General features: G+C 61.1%; 8 protein-coding genes across 8 annotated transcripts; 3 read left to right on the forward strand and 5 right to left on the reverse strand.

Moving 5' to 3' along the window:
* Positions 1 to 186: 186 nt before the first annotated feature.
* On the reverse strand, positions 187 to 4,339 carry RHTO_07971 (F-box and WD repeat domain containing protein; the record flags this gene model as incomplete). Its single annotated transcript, XM_016421625.1, has 5 exons — positions 187 to 1,483; positions 1,550 to 1,757; positions 1,983 to 3,810; positions 3,870 to 4,035; positions 4,197 to 4,339. The coding sequence occupies 5 exons, from the start codon at positions 4,337 to 4,339 to the stop codon at positions 187 to 189; spliced, it is 3,642 nt and encodes a 1,213-aa protein (XP_016273737.1).
* Positions 4,340 to 4,502: 163 nt separating this feature from the next.
* RHTO_07972 (uncharacterized protein) lies at positions 4,503 to 6,060 on the forward strand (the record flags this gene model as incomplete). Its single annotated transcript, XM_016421626.1, has 5 exons — positions 4,503 to 4,620; positions 4,680 to 4,848; positions 4,892 to 5,102; positions 5,448 to 5,702; positions 5,767 to 6,060. 5 exons carry the CDS (start codon positions 4,503 to 4,505, stop codon positions 6,058 to 6,060), a joined length of 1,047 nt encoding a protein of 348 aa, XP_016273738.1.
* Positions 6,061 to 6,268: 208 nt separating this feature from the next.
* RHTO_07973 (actin-related protein 5) lies at positions 6,269 to 9,154 on the reverse strand (the record flags this gene model as incomplete). Its single annotated transcript, XM_016421627.1, has 11 exons — positions 6,269 to 6,520; positions 6,580 to 6,942; positions 6,996 to 7,045; positions 7,106 to 7,253; positions 7,331 to 7,561; positions 7,625 to 7,828; positions 7,885 to 8,115; positions 8,185 to 8,284; positions 8,356 to 8,545; positions 8,612 to 8,720; positions 8,795 to 9,154. The coding sequence occupies 11 exons, from the start codon at positions 9,152 to 9,154 to the stop codon at positions 6,269 to 6,271; spliced, it is 2,238 nt and encodes a 745-aa protein (XP_016273739.1).
* Positions 9,155 to 9,471: 317 nt separating this feature from the next.
* On the reverse strand, positions 9,472 to 11,080 carry RHTO_07974 (uncharacterized protein; the record flags this gene model as incomplete). Its single annotated transcript, XM_016421628.1, has 4 exons — positions 9,472 to 9,765; positions 9,871 to 10,080; positions 10,135 to 10,883; positions 10,948 to 11,080. The coding sequence occupies 4 exons, from the start codon at positions 11,078 to 11,080 to the stop codon at positions 9,472 to 9,474; spliced, it is 1,386 nt and encodes a 461-aa protein (XP_016273740.1).
* A 322-nt stretch (positions 11,081 to 11,402) lies between these two features.
* Positions 11,403 to 12,973, reverse strand: RHTO_07975 (uncharacterized protein; the record flags this gene model as incomplete). The annotated part of the gene is made up of 6 exons (XM_016421629.1): positions 11,403 to 11,651; positions 11,875 to 11,973; positions 12,029 to 12,065; positions 12,128 to 12,191; positions 12,283 to 12,777; positions 12,841 to 12,973. 6 exons carry the CDS (start codon positions 12,971 to 12,973, stop codon positions 11,403 to 11,405), a joined length of 1,077 nt encoding a protein of 358 aa, XP_016273741.1.
* Positions 12,974 to 12,994: 21 nt separating this feature from the next.
* On the forward strand, positions 12,995 to 14,316 carry RHTO_07976 (bet3 family protein; the record flags this gene model as incomplete). The annotated part of the gene is made up of 6 exons (XM_016421630.1): positions 12,995 to 13,009; positions 13,118 to 13,258; positions 13,321 to 13,562; positions 13,625 to 13,949; positions 14,097 to 14,190; positions 14,270 to 14,316. The coding sequence occupies 6 exons, from the start codon at positions 12,995 to 12,997 to the stop codon at positions 14,314 to 14,316; spliced, it is 864 nt and encodes a 287-aa protein (XP_016273742.1).
* A 350-nt stretch (positions 14,317 to 14,666) lies between these two features.
* On the reverse strand, positions 14,667 to 15,465 carry RHTO_07977 (cysteine-rich PDZ-binding protein; the record flags this gene model as incomplete). The annotated part of the gene is made up of 4 exons (XM_016421631.1): positions 14,667 to 14,731; positions 14,828 to 14,845; positions 14,987 to 15,275; positions 15,463 to 15,465. 4 exons carry the CDS (start codon positions 15,463 to 15,465, stop codon positions 14,667 to 14,669), a joined length of 375 nt encoding a protein of 124 aa, XP_016273743.1.
* Positions 15,466 to 15,566: 101 nt separating this feature from the next.
* RHTO_07978 (uncharacterized protein) lies at positions 15,567 to 18,290 on the forward strand (the record flags this gene model as incomplete). The annotated part of the gene is made up of 3 exons (XM_016421632.1): positions 15,567 to 16,659; positions 16,747 to 17,186; positions 17,259 to 18,290. The coding sequence occupies 3 exons, from the start codon at positions 15,567 to 15,569 to the stop codon at positions 18,288 to 18,290; spliced, it is 2,565 nt and encodes an 854-aa protein (XP_016273744.1).
* Between the last annotated feature and the right edge of the window lie 46 nt (positions 18,291 to 18,336).

Raw genomic sequence — 18,336 nt, forward strand, 5'->3', positions numbered from 1 at the left:
GCGGCGCTTTCGACGGCCCCTTCTCCATGTTGTGTATCTATCGGGGCGGCCCTTCATTCGACGACGACCTGCATCTTTCGCACATCCCTCCTCTCGCAACTCTCGCAATCGCAACCCTCTCTTCACCCCCGTCTTGACAAGTCTCTGCGAATCGAAGCGAGATAGACTGAACAACTCAGGAGCTATTCAAAACGCAGTCCGTACACCCGGCGCATTCACAGGTACATGTGTCAAGCCAGACCCGACTGCTGAAGCGAGACGGTGGGAGAAGGAAGCGGCGGCTGAGGAGAGGCGACGGACTGGAGGAGGTCGAGAGGGTGCAGGTGTCGGAGCCGAGGCGGTCGTGGAGGGAGAAGTGGCGGTAGGAGGAGGCGTAGGCTGGGAACGTTGAGCTGCGGAAGGAATGTCGGCGGGCGGAGTCGACTTCTCAGGCGCCAGCGCTGGTAACGTTGGCGGCAGCTTCTCGACGTCCTTCTCGCTATCGTGCTTGGCGGGCTCTGCGACGATGGTCGTCGCGCGGGAGAGCGAGCCGGCAGTTTGCCCGCCCGATTTCTCCTCCTCCTCATACTGCTCGCCCACCGTCCCGTTCTCCTCATTCTCCCCATGCAAGCTACGTCTCTCCCTCCCCTCGCGCCTCTTGACCCGATTCAGCTCATCCACCCCACCCTGCCTCTCGACCAACTCACCCAAGTGACTAGTAGCCCACTCCTCCTCCTTCTCCCTCCACTCGCGCTCAAACCCTACCCTCCTCGTCCCACACCTACTGCCGAAGACGTGACTCTTCCGAATCCTGTCCGCTTCGGCGCGGTACTTCTCCCGCTCTTCCTCGGCGCGCTTTTCTTCTTCGCGCTTCTTGAGAGCGCCGGCGGACCATTTTTCGGTGTAGGAGTCGATGGAAGAGGGAGGGGAACAGCCGTAGAGGGTGGCGTGCTCGCACGCTGCGCAGCAAGGAAGAAGCGGGACGAGAGTCGCATCGGGGGAGACTGTCGCAGGGAGGGAGGAAGAGCGTCTGCGGTTTGGTCGGTCTGGAACGGCGAGGGGAGAAGAGCGGGCGAGTGCCGGGGCGGGGGAGGTCGTAGGCGAGAGAGGGGGGAAGTGAGGGAGTCGCTGGGAGGAAGTCGAGGCTTCGGGTTCGTCGTCGATAGGCGGGAGGGAGCAACCTCGTTCCGGCTTCTTGCGCAAGATGGACTTGCACGTCCTTGTAGCGCAGGATGTCGAGCAACTGCGCTTGAGAGCGGGGAGTCTGACCGTGAGGCGAGTCGGCGGGTTCGGAATGAAGGCTGGGTCGTCTTCCTCTCTCGCCCGTGTCGTGCTGGGAGAAGTCGAGCGAGAGCCTCGTCGTCCTGTCTGGCGGTCAGGCGAGTCGTCCCTTGCGCGGCTGGACGAGGGGGAGCTCAGGTAGGGACCGAGGGAAGACGTGAAGCCGTTGACAACCGAGTGCCACGCCGACGAGGTCATGTCACCCAATGCAGGCGCTTCAATGCTGTACGCCGTCAAGATCAGCTCAAGGGCGGGAAAGCAGGGACGGGAAGGGAGTCGCGGGACGCACCAGTACGTCTTGATGCCCAACATCCGCCTGCGGTGGGCCAGCTCCTCCTTGGCAGCCTGTGCCATGGCCTTCTCTATCTCCCCATCGGGTGCGGTCGAGATACAGAGTGCGAGCGGGTGGAAGCAGACCTGTTTCCTCGAGTTGGACCCCTCGGACTGCGACGACGACGCGGGGCTCGCTGGGGCGCTCGAAGTGGACGATGCCGAGTCTGTGCGAGTGTCTGTGAGCGTCAGTTGCGCTGCCATCTCGTGCGACGCGCCGTGAGGAGAGCGAAGGAGACCAAGTGACCTTCCCGCGACGTCGAGGCCCCGCTCTTGGAAGGGTTCGCTCAAAGGCGGAGGTGGCAGTGCTATTGTAACGAGAACGTAATACGATAGCACTCGCTAATCAAAGCGAAGCACGCGAACAGTCTCCTCGCCGTGGTCGCCTGCACCAGCGCCGACAACAACAATCTTGTCCTCATCGACCCACACACGCTTGACCTTCTGTGGCCGCTCACCCTCCTCCTCGTTCCACCGTCTCCGCTTCTGCCTGAGCCGCTGCCACTCCGTCCGCTCCTCCTCTTCCCGCTGTTCCGCACCCGGAACAGCCCTCACATCCACCACCTCCTCTCCCTCCCTCCTCCTCCTCTTCCGCCCCTCCTCACCCTGCAACGGACTCAAATGCCAAACCTTGACAACTCCATCGTCACCCGCCGAGACACATTTGACGCCCGCTTCATTCGTCTCGCCCCCTCGCGACTCGGGCAGGAGAGCGACGCTGGCTACGCGGGCGGTATGGCCGAAGAGGGTGCGGCGGTGGATAACGCGCAAGGGAGGGGAGAGCGGAGAGAGCGAGTCGCAGCCGGATGAAGGGTGGAGGTTGAGGCGGATGCGGGAAGTCGAGGGGCGAGAGGGAGTGGTGTGTGCGGGTGGGGCAGAGGCTGGTGTGGGGCGCGAGACGATCTCGTACACGTCGAGGGTATTGTCCACCCGACTCGTGACAATGAACGGATGCGAGTGCTCGATGCTTGTCACCGGCGAGCGGGACGTCGGCACCGGTACCGGCATCGACGGGGGAGACGGCGACGCGAGGGGTGCAGAGCGTCGAGGAGTAGAGGGGAGAGGCGAGTGGATCGGAGCTGCGGTCGCGTGTCGAGCTGAGATGCGCATCTTCGGTAGAATTCGTGCGGTGGGCAGCGCTGCTCGACGCGCAGGAGGGACTTCGATCGTGAATTCTTGGATGCCGACCGTCCAACTGGCTGGAAAGACCGACATCGAGTAAGCGAGCGAGACCTTGAACCTCTGCTCGTCCTTCTCCTCCCTCTTCCTGCCCAACCACACAACTTTCTCCGCGCCATCGTTCGACTCCTTCGAGACGTCAAGGACGACAGGTGCCCAGTCCTCCCGACTCTGAAGAGGCGTCTCCGCTTCGTCCACCTCGATCTTCCCATCTTCTGCCTCGTCAAGTCGCATGAACCGCAGAGTGAGCGAGTCCGAGAGCGTGACGAGTAGGGGTGCGTAAAGGCGAGCGAGGGAGACGGGATCGAAAGGTGAGGACGAGGGTGGCGAAGCTGGAGCGGCTGAGAGCGGATGCGAAGGTGGAGAGGCGATGGCGAGCGAGGCGTAGACTTCTTCCGCCTCGAATGGGGTCGAGGGCGATGTCGAGCTGGCAAAGGTGAGGCGGAAGAGCGACCACTGGCCTGTCGAGTAGAAGACGGCGCAGAGGATTGACCCGTTTCGGCCGTGCGCTTCGTCGAGTCGAACGTCGGTGATTGCGAGAGGAGGACGGAAGCCAGGTCGGTTGGCGAAGAAATCGGCTAGGCGGGTTGAGGAGAAGCTACCGACCACGGCGGAACCGCCCGACGGAAGGGTGTGGTGGACTGTTACCGATGGAGGTGCGATCGATGGGTCGCTAGTGGGCAGTCGAGATGCGCTGAGGATGTAATGCTGGTGGAACTGGAGGATCGTCTCGACGTCTTGGCGCGAGCTAGACAGCCGAGTCGGGGGAAGCTGCACAGGCGGTCTTCGCTCCGATGGACCAGCGACCGGCTCGCCACCTTCGCTCGACAGCTCAGCAAGGTCCGGAGGCGGCGCCTCAGGCAGTACGGCCTTGCGAAGGCTCTTGCCGAGCGTGCTAGCGCGCGCGGTCCCGCTGCGCCAATTCGTCGAGACCTTGTACAGTTCGCGCCATGGCCTGTTCCGCTCGATCCCGCCGCCGTACACAGCTTGTCGTCGAGTCGCGGCGGAGGCGTATGTGCGGAGATAGAGGTCGCGCCATAGCTGCGGAGAGAGGCTGATCAGTCGCAATGAACGGAAGAAGAGTGTGGCTCGAAGCTTACCTGCGGATCCTGCGAGAGCCGATACCATGCGCTCGACACTCGCGCCACGACTGCCAGATCTTGCGCGCCCAGGAAAGACAGGCAACGAATGAGGATCTCCTCGGAAAGGGAGCCTTCGAGGGAAAGGAGCGGCAAGACGGCGGTTCGGCTTCGTTTCGGCGGTCGTCTGTGGGTACAGTAGATCAGTGAGATTCCTTCGTGTCATGCGAACCGCAGTCAGCCCGTCCAATTGCCATGTGAGAGCAGCGAGGTCCGCCACCGACTGCGAGATGGACCCACTCCTCCTCGTCTACCGCGCTTGGGGAGTCTCGAGGAAGCTCGACTCACTGCTCGTCCTTGAATTTGAGCTTTCGACTGCCCGTTGCGCCCTGCAGTGTCCTCGTCTCCTTGCTCTGCTCCCAAGCTCCACCACGAGCCGATGAGGATGGAAGAGTGTCGTAAGGGCCGCTGGGACGCGATCGCTTGGGCATGGCCACTTGCTAGCAGTTCCAGGAACCAGTCAAAGAGCCGAGCGGTCTGGATCGAGGCAGCGAAGGGAGTGGTGTCGGGTTAGGTCTCGCTCGCTCCTCCTTCGTTGCTTCGTCTCCACCGTCTCACTACTCTGCCGCTGCTCTCGCTCGAAGCGCTGCTCAAATGCTTTCCAACAATGCCGGCGCCTCAGATGATCCGACGCCTGCTCTTCCGTCCACGAACGAAGCGCCCCCAGCCGGTTCTCCTCTGGGTCAGCTCGAACTGCAAGATGGACCCGCTGGTGAGTGAGCACTTCGAGAGGAGGAACGTACGGACTGTAACTGACCTGCAGTCGCTCAGAAATCGTCCGCTGTCCGACTGGTCTCCTGGATCTGCCGGATGAGCTTCTCGCAGTCATTTGGGAAGCCGTTTTCGCCCACCGATGTCCGCAAATTGGCCATCTGCTTTCTGAACAAGCGCATCACGGAAGTGATCCTACCATCATGGTGGCGCATGGTGATCCTGGATGGTGATCTGACGACGCTCGACCACAAGCTTGATTTCGTCCTCAGTCGCCCCAGTGCCAGGCGACACATCCAACACCTTGTCTTCAGGCCCGAAAATGTCCTTCACCCTCTCCGGCTTGCCCTTGCAGCAGCCACACAGCTCGAATCACTCACCGACGTCGTTATTTCCTTGGCCGAGGAATCGACAAGTCACCCAGTTTGCCGCTACGCCGAAATCCTTGCTAGTCTGCCGCGCCTGGACAGGCTCTGCATGATGGTTCGTGGAGACGCTGCTGTCTCGAGGCCGGCCCCAATCTTCCAGGCGCTCCGGCACTTAGCTACCGATCACGCCGCTTTTGCGGAATGGTTCCTTGACGGAACGCATCCACTTCTTGAGCGTATTACCTTCAAGCAGATGGACAGTGAAGACATCCCCCTCCTGCCCTGGCCAAGTCTCCGAGAGCTCCAGCAGCTAGAAGTTCGCTTCTCCAGCTGTTTGAACGAGTCAATCAACGCGATATGGGCAACGCGATATGGGATGGGCCGGCTTGTCTTCTTTGCAGCAACAGGCGCGTCTCAGGTTTTTCAACGATGATGCCAAGCTGACATAGATGGCACACAGGGAGCCATCAGCGGTCTCCACCTGCGCTCTCTCCACATATTATTGTACAATGACCCCGACGCTGCAAGCGAGGATGGCTCCAGCCTTTCCGACTGTTTCTATCAACAGCTCTTCCCCATTCTAAAAGATCTCGGTCTTCGCGATCTCGCCGTGAGCGAGGCGACACACGCACACTGGTCGTTCCTCGCCGAGCTGGAACCGCTTACCACGGTCACTAGTCTGTACTACGAGGCTCTACTTGACGAGGGCTCCGATGTACGTTTCCATTCCTCTCCTCTTGCAGGCTCTGTGTGACCTGACTTTAGCGCCCTGATCACAGACGGACAGATGGCGTGGACTTGCTCGCCTTCTTCCACTCTTCCCTGCACTCAAAGTGTTGCGACTATGGCTCTTCGATTTCTGTGACCTTGCAGACCTCCCGCCTGCAAGCAACCATCCGACACTCGTCGCCGTCTTGGCGTTCCTCAAATCTACTCAGGTTCGAGCATTACAGCTGGATGGGAATGATGAGCAGAACATCGTGCGTGCCACGCGCTACATTGGGGAGGCAGAGTTCAAGCTCGAGCGCTGCAGAAAGGAGGACGGAGGACAGAGCGTTGACGAATCTTGGTAGCACTCGCATATTGACTGCTGCGTAGTCCTCATGTACTTCTGCGTTTCCTCCCGCCTAGAGAGTAGCGTTCGCTATCGGGGCGACAGAGAGTGAAGCTTCAGCAAGCGAAACTAAATACCTCGGCGAGCCAACTCCATCCACGCATCGACTTCGACTGCTCGCACCGCTCGACTCGTGCGTACTCGTGCATTGCTAGGTATGCACACAACTAGACATTCCCCCATTCGTGCCCCTTGAACCAGTCCGCACCCTTCTCGTCGTACTCGGCCCTCGTCACAAAAGCCTTCCTCCCCAAATTCGACGCCGACCACTTCGACAATCCGCGCCATGCGTCGAGATGGATGTCGTACGGGCGGACGATGTTGAGTGGATGGCCGACCGGAAGCGAAGGCTGGAGGGAGAGGCGGAGGCGGGCGTCAAAGTTGGGCACAAGCGTGTTGCCGCCGGTGACGAAGATGTTCTGCGCAGAGTGACACGTTAGCGGCGTCAGGAGAGACAGAAATCGTTCGCCGAGCCTACCTGCGTCAATCGCCGCCGCTCGCCCTCCGAGAATCCCTTGAGGACGTGCTCGACGACCTCCGTGAGGCCCGCCTGGTCCAATCCCGCCATGTGCGGTTGCCAAATGACCTCGGGCACCCGCACTCGCTCGACGTTGACATGCAGCTGGGAGGTGTGCTCAACGTTCTCCGGATCGTACGTATCGAGCGGATCGTCCGGCGCGAGACCGTGAACAAAAGCGTTTATGAGCTGGTTCTTGCGCATCGCTTGTCGCTGAGCCGTGTCGTCGAGCGTAAAGTTCGGGTCGTGCTCGAGCAAGCGGGCTTCGACCGTCTTCAGCGCGTCTTGCTCGTCTTCCTCGTCCTCCGAGTCGTCTCCGGTGCCCTGCAAAGCCAAGTCAGCTTGGTCCAGAACAGCGAAAAGGTGCGGTGACCTACGATCTCGCGGTAGATAGCCCAGTCTGCGTCGCTGCGACCGAAACCGTCGTCTTCGAGAGCGAGGTCAATGGTCAGGAGACTACCGGCGGATACGATGAACCGCAACGCACCCTGGTCGTTCCGCTTGCGCTTTTTGCCCGCCTTCTCGTCCGCTGCGAGGCCGGCGATTGACTTCATGCGGTTCTGCGCGGCAAGGGACTTGCGGTCGGCGAGCTGCTCCTTCAGCTTCTTGCGCTCCTTGATCTTCTCGAGGATGTCCTGCAAGCGGAGAAAGACGTTAGCTTGCGCATTGGCCGAAGCATCACGAGGCAACGTCGATGAGCACGACCACGCACCTCATGCTGCTTCCTTAGCCCCTCGAGCCACCTCGGAAAGTCGTTCGTCCTCAGCTCCTCGTCTCGTCTCCGCTCCTCCTCGACTCGCCGCCGCTCTTCCTCCTTCTCAGCCTTCAAGCGGATCCGCGCATCGTAACCAGCCTTCATCAGCTTCTGCCGCCGCTTCTCCTTGAGGTCCTCCTCGTTCAGCTGGTGGTCCGGGACGTCGATGAGCGGGAACGAGGGCGCTTCCTGCAGTATAGGGAGCGGGTGAGTGGCTGGAATCGCGTAGTCGTTGGGCAGACCGAAACGCACCTTGTTCTCCTGCTCCTCGATGCCGAGCTCTTTATTCCGCGCGCGTGTCAAACTCTTGTCCAGCTTCTTCAAGTACTCCTCAAGGTCCGAAGTCGACGAGAACCCTGCATCCTTCAACCGGCGCTCGTAGTCTGGTTTGGACGTCGTAGTGCGGGCGTCGCGGAGCTCGGTGAAGGCAATCATCTCCTCCTGCTGTCGCTCAAGCTGCAGGAGACGAATCGATCAGCTAATGGCGCGAACGAGATGTGAAGCGGACGAACCTTCTCCTGCCGTTGTTTCGCCGCCGTCTCCCTCAACCTCTGCGTCGCCTCCTCCCTCTTCCTCTTCTGCCGCTCGAGGTCTTCCTCAGTCTGCTCGTTCGCCGTTGTGGGGATGAAGGGGAACTGGATGATGCGGTCTTGCGCGACGAGGTTGTGAGGGGAGGCGGCGAGGTCGGCGAGGACGGATGCGTAGGATGGGAGAGCGTGGTAGCAATGCTCGCGGTAGATGATCTGGTCCACGGAGCAGAATTGTTCAGCTACTTGCGCAGATGTCGGCCGCAGGGACAGGTGACCACGCACGCTGGACTGGTAGCTTGTGAGGCGACCTGGGAAAGCGGGGTACTTGAGCTGCATGAGCTTGAGCAGATACTCGGCCGACTGCGCGCCGCCCCAATTGAGCCTACGAGAAGGAGATTCGCAACAATGTCAGCTCAGGCAAAGTCGACAGAAGCGGAAGAGCGCGGAACGCACTTCTTCGCGCTTGTCAGGATACCTCGTCCGCCGAGCACCGGGATTACGTGTGTACTTGCTGTCGAACTAGAGATGACGAGGGCATCGGCGATAGGCGGGTTCGGCGAGTTGGCGTAAAGGGAGAGAAGCGAGTCGACGCCGTAGGAGACGGCGGGCGCAGAGTAGGACTCGAAGAGGAGCTCAGTCATCACTGCAGAAGGAACAGTGAGCATCTAGACAGGAAGAGCAGAAGTGAGGTGCAGGAGACTGAACGCACGCGAGCGAGAGTAGGCGGGATTGCAAAGGGTCTCGGTCATGGCGACCGGGTTCTGCAGGGTCTCCGTGTCCACGCCCAGCTTGAGCATCACGTAGTCGAGCATGTTCTCCTGCGCAACGGAAAGCAGAATCAGCATGCGCCCCACTTTGCGGTGTCGAGGAGGAGAAGGGAACGCTGGCGCACCATGACGTCGAAATTGCAGACCGTATCGCCCTCGAAAGGTGTCCGCACGTGTGCCCTGCTCGTCGCATCGACGTACACCTCCCCGCCGGCGAGCACGACGGGCTGGTTGAACTTCCTGTCCCTGTACTTCGACGCGACGTTCTCCACCATAATTCGCGGATCCCGCTCGGCGGCCCAGCCTGCCCGCAAATTAGTTGCGCCGTTGTCGATGCAGAGCACGTTCGAAGGCGAGGCGAAGGAGGCGTAGTCGGTCGAGGTTGGCGGTCCGGGGAGAACGGGTTGCAGTTCGGGCACAGGGTAGACCGTGCGCTGCGCGCGCGGTTGCTGTGCTGGTGAACGCACTTTCGGAGAGCCCTGCATGACTCAAGCAGGCGCAGAACGCGGTGTGAGCAGAGCGACGGAGGGAGACCTCCTCGACAGCTGATGAAGACGAGGTTGCTCGATCGCGGCTTTCGTAGGCCTGCATTCGGCGCTAGTCACCTCGAAGCAGCCCGTTTGGAGGTTCTCCAGGCGCAATTCTGCAGAAGCGTTTGCGGGCGGGCATTGCTTTCTTCGTTCGACTCGCTCGACGATCGGTTGGCCGGACAGAGGGCAGACTGAGCGTACTTTGCAGCCGCCGACAGCAAGTGATGTACACAAGAACGCCGTGACTCAGGCAGGGAACGCACCATCAAGCATCAGGCCGCGCGGACAAACTTCTCCTCCGCCGACGCCCTCCACCAATCGTGCCGCACCTTCGTCCAAGGCCACCGCCTCTCCTCAGCCACCAAAGTGAAGCGAAGAATCTTTGTCGAGGCGAGTTTGACGAGGAAGACGGGCGTTTCGACGAAATACTCGTCGAACCTTCCGCGACGCCTGGGTTGTTTCGTCGGGAATAGCGAGTCGCCAACGATGCTCATCCTGAAGTCTTCGATTGTCAAAGTCTTGACTTCAGGGCAGTAGACGAGGAACTTGAGGACGTCGGACCAGAACTGCAGGTGCTGACCGTCAGCGACAGAGTTCGACGAGAGAAATGCCTTGCGACGTGCCTTTTCGTCGTACTGAGTCTCGCCGGCGCCTAGACACAGACTTGTCACATGTGCAAGGAAGGCGGGGGCGGCCAATTTGAGCATGTCGCGCCAGGTATCGTCCATCTCGAGACTTGAGAGGGCCGACCTGCTGCTCAAAAGCGAAAGAACGTCTCGATATGCCTCAGCGACAACCTCGCTCGCGCCTGGTGAACGGTATGGACGCGAGGCCTGATTGATCAGGCAAAGGTGCGCGAGAGGCCAGGTGGGTTCGTTCGACTGCAGAAGAGACAGCGTCAGCTTGATTAGCAGGTCATGGGTCTCGGGACGCACACTCTTTAGCGCGAGCTCGAGCAGTGACTGCTTGAAGAGTGGCTCGCTCGCGGGGCCGGGAATGCCGGTAAGCTTGAGTCTTTTGAGCGATGACCAAGGAATTCGGAGAGGTGATTGCCTGATGTCGATCTCGCACGTCAAGGCTTGAAGAATGGTACAGGGCCTCGTAAGGAAAAGCCTCAACAGCTCTTCACCCGAAAGCGACAGGCTGCGAAGCTTCGGCAGCTGAGAGTCGATTTCGAACGGCGCTTCATCCGTGACCGTTCTGTAGTCCGCCCCATACATGATTTCGAGGGACACAAGCTGGCGGAAGTACTGGAGGTAGCGCGCAAAAGCCGGGATGAACTGGTTGACGTGCAACTCGAGCTCGAGGTGCGTGATGTGAACGAACCGCAGGAGGAGGCTGATTTCCTCGATACTGGTCTCGAGCCGCACAATGCTGTAGAGCGATCGGACCTGGTCGGCAAACTCGTCGACTCTGCTCCAGATCCGCTCGTTATGGCGCATGCTCAAACTTCCGTTCGGCGCCGAGAACCGCCAAGTCGACAGTCGCGAGAGCCAGATCGGGCGTGCCAGGGTGTAGATGCGTCGCGACAGCGTGATGTACTTGAGAGGCGGGATGAAGCGAGAGCCTTCAACTTGCTCGCCGGCTGGGTCATCCCATCCGAGAAGGTGGAAGAAGAGGGCGTGCAGGCTGCGAAAGATTTCAAGGAGAATGTCGTCGGGGAGACGCTCGAGCTTGCGGGGGGCTGCGGCGCGGACGCATGACTAGTTAACAGTGTACAACTGTCTCGAGAGACTTCAGGGACATACCGAGGCTGTTCTCCGCCGCCCTGCCCTCATCAGTCGAAGGAAGGTCGAGTCCGTCGTACGAGGCTGAGACGCCGCGCGGCACCTGGACAAAGTTGGCAGTCGACGCAGAGACTTGCTGAGCAGGCGCTGACATCCTAGCAAAGCGCGGAATGAGCGACTCGAAGCAGGAGCGGACGGTGAAGGATGGAGCGCGGTGTTGAAGCGAGGCGACCAAGCATTGTCACTCTTGGGACAGTTTCTGGGGCACGAGAGCGAGATTCGAAGGCTTCCTGTAGATGCTGAGAAGAGCAGCGCCTCCTGCGAAAGCATAGCTAGCGACTGGGTCGCCAGTTTCCTCGCTCGCCTCGTTCTCTCGCCCAAATCTTCGGGCAGGACCAGGGATTCAAAGAGACTGCATTTGCAGAGGTTGAACGTGACGCAGCAGTGATAGCCAGCCGGCTTCAGCGCGGGCGCGGTTATTTCTCCTGGACGACGAAATCCTCCTGACTCGACGTCCTCCACCACTGGGTAATGCCGTCAGGGTTGGACACGCTCAGGCGCACGATCTGCGTCGTGCGCAGGTCTTGGAGAAGCAGGGCGACTCGGTCATCTTGCTTGTCGAGCGGGTAGTCGTCGTACTCGTAGTCGACGCTGCGGGACTGGCTAAGCACGAGACGGACCGCGTCCGGGAAGCAGGACACCATGGCCACAACCTTGCTCAAGTCCTGTGTACACAAGAGAGTCAGCATGCAGCGGGAAAAGGCAGCAAAGAAAACCGGCCTGCGCTCGAGCGCAACTTGCCTCTTCGAAATGGGTCGTCCTACAGATGATCTCCAGCTCTTGTGGCTTAGGCAAAGCACCACTTGCCACGCTCCGGAGTGCCTCGTACAACCAAGCGGGCAACGCCAGTCTCTTGAGACGGGAGTGCCTGCCGACCAGCGTGAGCACCTCGCAGAGGATCTCTCCAGTCCGACCCGCGTTGTAGTTGCGCCTGACCTCGTGAAAGCGGATGCTCAAGTCGATGAGCGGAAAGACGAGGTGAGGATCCTGCGGTAGCTGGTCAGCGGGGAGTCGGTCGAAGTGAGGCTGTAAAGTTGCGCACCTGCTCGAGGAGCGTTTTGAGCGGCTTGACCAGGTTCCTGTGCATGTCAGCATCCGAAGGCGAGGACTTGACGTCATCCCCAAGGGTCAGGCGACGCACTGAGCGCCAGGGAACAGGAGCAACATCCTCATAAAGGACGAAGAGGGAGAGATCGCGTACTTGACTGCACGGCAGTGAGAGGAGAGTAGGGCAAAGGCTGTCATAGCCAATGGACAAGCAGCGCAATTGAGGCAGCACATCTTCGAGACATATACAGAGGGAATAGTCGGCAAGGCGCATGCGGCCGTACCCGTCGTCTGGAACGACGGAGGCGATGCGGAGAGAGACAAGGTGTCCGAATCGAGGTAGGAGATTGGAGATGATGGACAAGCTGACGTAGTCCTCAAACGTCAGGTCGAGGGAGGTGAGGTTGACAAAGCGTCGGAGGAGGACGAAGTCGAGGCCGGCGTCCGAAACAAAGCTTGACCAGGACTTGACGTAGGGCGCGTAGTTGTCAATGTGCATGAGGAGCATCGCTCGCGTCCGTCCGTCCACGTCAGACCAATCGGAAAACCAGATGGCTCGTCCGATGTCGTAGATGCGTTTGGAGACAAGAAGAGAGCTGGTGGACGGCATCAATCGCTGGCGTCTATATGACAATGACTTCCTGTCGATGCTCAGCTGGCGGTACAGCTCTTGGTAGATCTGCTCGAGCAGCTCGTCCGGGAGGCTCAGGAGAGAAGCGGGTCCACTTCGCCTTGCGACCGGTTCTGCGCGGGCGCACAGGTCAGCGGCTGGTGCAAAGACTCGCTCATTGACCGACGAGAACGCACCGGTAGCTCTACCGCTCGACACCTCCTCATCAACCTCGTTCGAGTCTGAACGGGCGGTTGGCACGAGAACGCTGCGCGGGACTTGGGCGACTTGCCAGTCCCAGGCGTCAGTCTGTGTGGCAGCATCGGGCATCGTAGTAGCGAGCCCAGCGGGATGTGCAAGCCGGAAGTGAGTTGTCGTGGTCCAAGGATGGTGGGGACAGAACTCTTGCCCGTCCACCACCGCTCTCTCGCTCAGCTGGGCTGTTGACCGGCTCAAATGGCCTCGCCAGCACAGCTCCAAGCGCTCCTGTCGTCGACCGGCACGCCCACCGCCAACCGATCCTCCTCGTCCCTCATCACTCCCCCGCTCCTCGCCCTCGCAGACCCGCCGCAACACACCGTCGATGCGCGGCTAGTCGAGTTCTTCGTGCAGGAGGTGCGTCACGCTCTCTCGCCTGACGCGAAAGCGAGCTGACGAGGCGGTATCGGGACGAACAGACGATCCGAATGTTGATCGACTCTACGAAAGCGGCTTCTGAGCGACGGAAACGCGAGCACGATTCTATCGAGGCAGAGCTGGCTTCTCTCGGGCTCTCAGGCTCGGGCAATGGCGCGAAGGGGAAGAACAAGGCGGATGGGGCGGAGCCGGCGAAGGAAGACGAGGACGAGGTGGTCGACGAGGAGGTGCGAAAGAAGCTGGAGGGGCTCGGCTTCAAAGTTGGATGGGCGACGGCAGAGCGGTGCGTCTCCTTCTCCGTCTCTTTCTGAGAGAGTCGCAGACTGACTTTCTTCCGTCCTGCAGGTTAACCCGCGACCGTCCCCGCTTCCCCTCGATTCCAACGCCCACTGCGACCTCCCTCTCCCCCTCACTACCTTACACACCTCCACCGACCACTCCCGACCCACTCGAAGCGATCAAGTTCGTCTGCAAAGACGTCTGGGTCTCGGTATTCGACAAACAGGTCGACAACCTGCGGACGAATCATAGGGGTGTTTGGGTCGTGCTGGATACGAGTCTGAGGGGTTTGAGGGGCGTGAGCGTGCCGCCGCGGAGAGAGGGGGCAGGAGCGGCGGGCAAGAAGGGAGAGACGGAGGAGGAGAAGCAGTTGCGGCGATGGGTGGGCCTCGTGAGTCTGCCGAGCACTTTTTCATCTTCTCATCGCCGTCGGGCCTCCACGACCATCGCTCTCCGACCCGTTCGTCCTCTGGCGACCCGCTAACATATCCTTCTTCACCTGCTCCTCCCCTTTCTCGCACTCGCCTCCCCCTCACAGACACTCTCCTTCCCTTCCGGCCTCATCCGCGGCGCCCTCTCAGCACTCGGCATCTCCAGCACCGTAACAGGTGAATCGAGTGGTCTTCCGCAGGGTGCGTCCGCGCTCTTCCCTCCTTTTTTCTCGCTGCTTTAACCCGAACAGTTTGGACGCTGACCGCGTCGTGAGTACAGCTACATTCCAGATTCGGACGGTTGGGAGGCCGGGACAAGTTGGGTGAGTTGGAGGCCGGCGACGAGGGGGAGAAGCGGAACGGTACGAGTGAGTCAAGGTAGACTGCGGGACGGGAGTAGACGCGGATGCAACGGTCTGCGCATTTTGCAAGAGGACTGGCTGACGGCTTGCGGAGATGCTCAAGCAGAGCGAGCGAGAAAGGAAAGCAGCGAATGGAGCGGCCGCTGCTCTCGCTCGACGTGCGGGAAGTCCTACGCTGCGCCTATGGATGATAGTAATGATGCGATTGCGAGGCGGGGACATGCCAAAAGGGGAGTGATACAACACTAGCGGAGCTTGACGACAAGAGGTGGGTGAGGAAGAAGGGCAACGGGCGACAGGAGAGTCCGACAACTTTCATCGCATGCTCTGCTTGTATCCCGAGACGTCGAGGATCTGCTTGCCGCACAATGCACAGAGGCCTGTTCCGTTGCAAGCGGAGGATGAGTCAGCGTCGCAGCATGAGGAGGCAGGAGGATATACACAGCGGCAGATGGAGGGAACGAGGGACGACGCACCTTTCTTGTAGGCGCAGCCTGAGTGCGTCAAAATGCGGAAATGCGACGAGGTGCAGGCGTCCGCGCGGAACGGACGGGTCGAGGGAGGCAATAACGGAGGAAGGGCAGGCAAAGATTAGCAAGCGTCCAACGGTTGACGGTTCCAGCGAGCGCACGCACCTTGACAGTACTTAGCACCTGGTCTCGCCACAACCGTCTTGCACACCTCGCATCGTCCGACCGCTCCTCCCTTCCCGCCCGCGACATCCACCTCCTTTCCCTTTCCTTTGCCCTTCGCCCCAGCGCCCGACCCAGATCCGGATGCCGCAGGGGCATATGGCGAGTACCGCGCCTTGGCTGACAGCAGCTTGTTCTCGCCAATCTTGCGCCCGGAAGAGCCTGGTGCTGACCAGACGTCTGTTGCGGCGACGCGCTCCTTTGCGATCTTCTTCTCGCACTTGGCGCAGACCTGCGAGAGCGTCGAGGGTCACATCGAGCGTGTCGGTTCAGTCGCACGGAGTCGTGTCGCGCGTGAAGGGGTGGCGAGGATGAGGTAAGGCAGAGGGAGGAGGAGAGAGTGCCGTGGTGTGGGAGTTGTACGGGTGCCATTGTCTGTCAGCTAGAAGTCTTTCTGAGCGTACGAGAGCCTCACTTGCCATGGTAGAGCGGTCGCTGGGTGTATGCCAGGAGGACAACCTGCCCCACTTCATCTCTTGCGCTTGACCACCGCACTCACGCTCACCAGGAGCTCGAGGAGACCATGCCACCGCTCAGCCCATCACTCGAGACGCTCCCACAGCCAGTCCAGCAGCGCATCGTCGTGCTCGCACTCCAGGACGACCCCTCGTTCGCTCTCATCGCTTTGACCGCTCTCGGACGCTCCCTCCAAGCCGCAACTCGCTCTGTGCTCGCCCGGAGCCTCACACTCGACGACGACGATGGTGTGCTCGTGGCGGCGGAAGAGTGGGCGGAACAGAGGTCGGAGGGACGGGGCCCGAGCCAGGACGACCGCGGAAAGACGCAGGCGAGCGGAGCAGGAGCGGTCAAAGGCAGCGTACTGGCGCAGGTCGTGGCGAAGGATGAATGGGCAGACGATGTGAGGGAGCTCGTCGTCGTCCGGCCAGCAGTCGACCCAGCCACCCTTCCACCCGCCTCTTCAGCGCACCAGTTCGAGCAGTTCTCGTTCGACGAGGACTCACCAGCGTCTTCGCCCGGCGAAGCCGACTCGCCTATCCCGCCCCTGAATGACGCAGCACTGTTCGGCCTCATCCGGCGGTGCAGGAACCTTGCCTCGTTCACCTGGTCGTCGTACCGTCTCCCGCCAGACGACCTCTGCCAAGTGCTGGGCGATTCGACCAAGGGTCTGCTGCACTTCAAGGTCGAGATTGTCGCGAGTCCGCTTGCGGGCGGCGCAGGCGCAGGCGAAGAGGCCGGAGTTGCCGCAGGGTCGTTCGTCGGCAGTCCTTCAAGTCCACAACTCGGCACGAGCCCGACCGCCTCCTTCGCATCGCACGGCGCCGGCTCGGCTTCGCACGCCCCGCCGCGCTGGGACGCACCGTCGCTCTCGTCGCTACCGTCGACCCTCACAAGTCTCAGCATCTCGTCCCTCTCGCTCGCCGGCTCGCGCACGCTGAGCAACTCCCTCGCGTCCTTCCCTTCCCTCGAGTCGCTGTCGCTCTCCCGCACGCTCTTCATCGATGACGCAGTTCTCTCGAGCATTGGCGAGAACTGCAAGGCGCTCAAGAGGCTCGAGGTGAGGGAGATGGGCGGGACAAAGATCAGCGAGAATGGGCTGGGAGAGGTCTTCGCGGGCTGTGAGGGACTGGAGGTGCTCGTGTTCGATGCTGTCGAAGGTGCGTTCGGTACCCGCATGCTTGCTCGTCCCGTCTTCGAGATGATAGAACGGGACTGACTTCTGGCCTGCAATCACCTTCGCACAGGCCGCTTCTCGCGCTCGACATGGTCAAACCTCGCCCCTCTCCCCTCCTCCCTGCACACCCTCAAGCTCCTCTACCCCGAATCAGGACCTCACAAGTCCTGGGTCCTCGACCACCTCTCCTCGCTCTCCTCGATTCTCACTCCCGCCGGAGGACCCGGTCTCAAACGCCTCACGGTCTCTCGCAAAGTCCGTCCCGAAGCACTCGTGCCAGGCTCACACCACCTCGCCTCGAACCCCATCGACCCGACACTCGACCCGTCCAAATGGGTTCTCACCGCCCCGAGTCCCGAGATTGAGGCGATCTGCGAGGATGGCAAGAGGTGGAAGTCGCTGGAGTTGGACTTGTGGGCCATGGATGGCGGAGCGGTCAAGCGCGTGTTGGAGGAGTGTGCGGGAGTGAGGAAGGTCAAGGTCTTGCTCGATGCGCCGTTCAGGAACTTGGTGCGTGCCATCGCTTCAGCTAGCGCTCGTCGATTACGGAAAGCAGCTAACTTGTACTCGCGTGCCGTACAGCTCACGCTCGGCTCTTCTTTCGCCGCCTCGTCCGCGCTTCAATGGTTCGTCGTCTCGATCCCTCCTCACCACACGCCTGAGCTCTCCTCGCTCGACCCGAACGAGTACCTCTCGCTCGTCGGCGCTTCCCCTTCGCCCGCCACTTCGCCCACCAAGTCTCCCTCCGGCGAAAAGGGCGAGAAAGGCGACAAGGAAGACCGCTCGACCCACCCTGTCTCGCACCTCTCGACTCTCACTCCTCCAACTCGCGAGTGGCGGAGGTTCCTCAAGCGCTCGCACACGCTCGAGAGCTTGACGTGGGCTGGCCGGGGCGGTCTCGGAACGTGGAAGTTCGGAAGCAAGGCGGGCAGTTCGTTGCTGAGGGTCGAGTTCGAGCCCACGAGGCCGAGCAGCACGGCGACTGCGGGTGCAGGCGCGACGGAGGTCCCGAAGAGCCCGAGGAGCCCAATGGGAAGAAGGAGGTCATCGATCCTCTCGTTCGGCACAACCCCGTCCCCGACTTCGGCTTTCTCGACGCTCTCGCTCTCGCCTCCCTCGCCGACTCAGACGGCACAAACATCGCCGCAGACCTCGCCCTACACGTCGTTCGGCTCGGCCTCGCGCGAGGTCTGCTCACCTTCGACTGGCTCAGCTCGTCGCAGGTCTTCGACGTCGTCAACCGCCTCGTCCGCGTTCTTCACCTCTCCGTCGCACACGACCGGCTCAGGCTCCGCACTCGGCTTGTACCCCATCCCATCGCCGCCCTCGACGGCAGTCGGCTCACGAAGCAAGAAGTCTTTCGCCGACGCGTTGTCTGGCTCGAACGGAACGAGCGGAGGATGGACGATGAGTGCAGGAGGAGGGGTGACTGCCGGTCCTGGTTGGGCGGAGAACGGGAACGGTACGCCGGCCGGGAGCGTTCCGTTTGTTGAGGAGGAGGAGGGAGCCGGACTGAAGAGAAAGACGAGCGGTGGAGGGAGGAGGAGGCGAGGCAGTCCAAATACGGGGCGGAAGAAGGCTGGTGGCGCGACGAACGGCGGTGGAAGGAAGTGAAGGGCGGAACGGCGACTCGCTTGAAACGACGGCATCCTGGGGACGA

The sequence above is a fragment of the Rhodotorula toruloides genome, assembly GCF_000320785.1.
Source record: "Rhodotorula toruloides NP11 unplaced genomic scaffold Scaffold9, whole genome shotgun sequence".
NCBI lineage: Eukaryota > Fungi > Basidiomycota > Microbotryomycetes > Sporidiobolales > Sporidiobolaceae > Rhodotorula > Rhodotorula toruloides.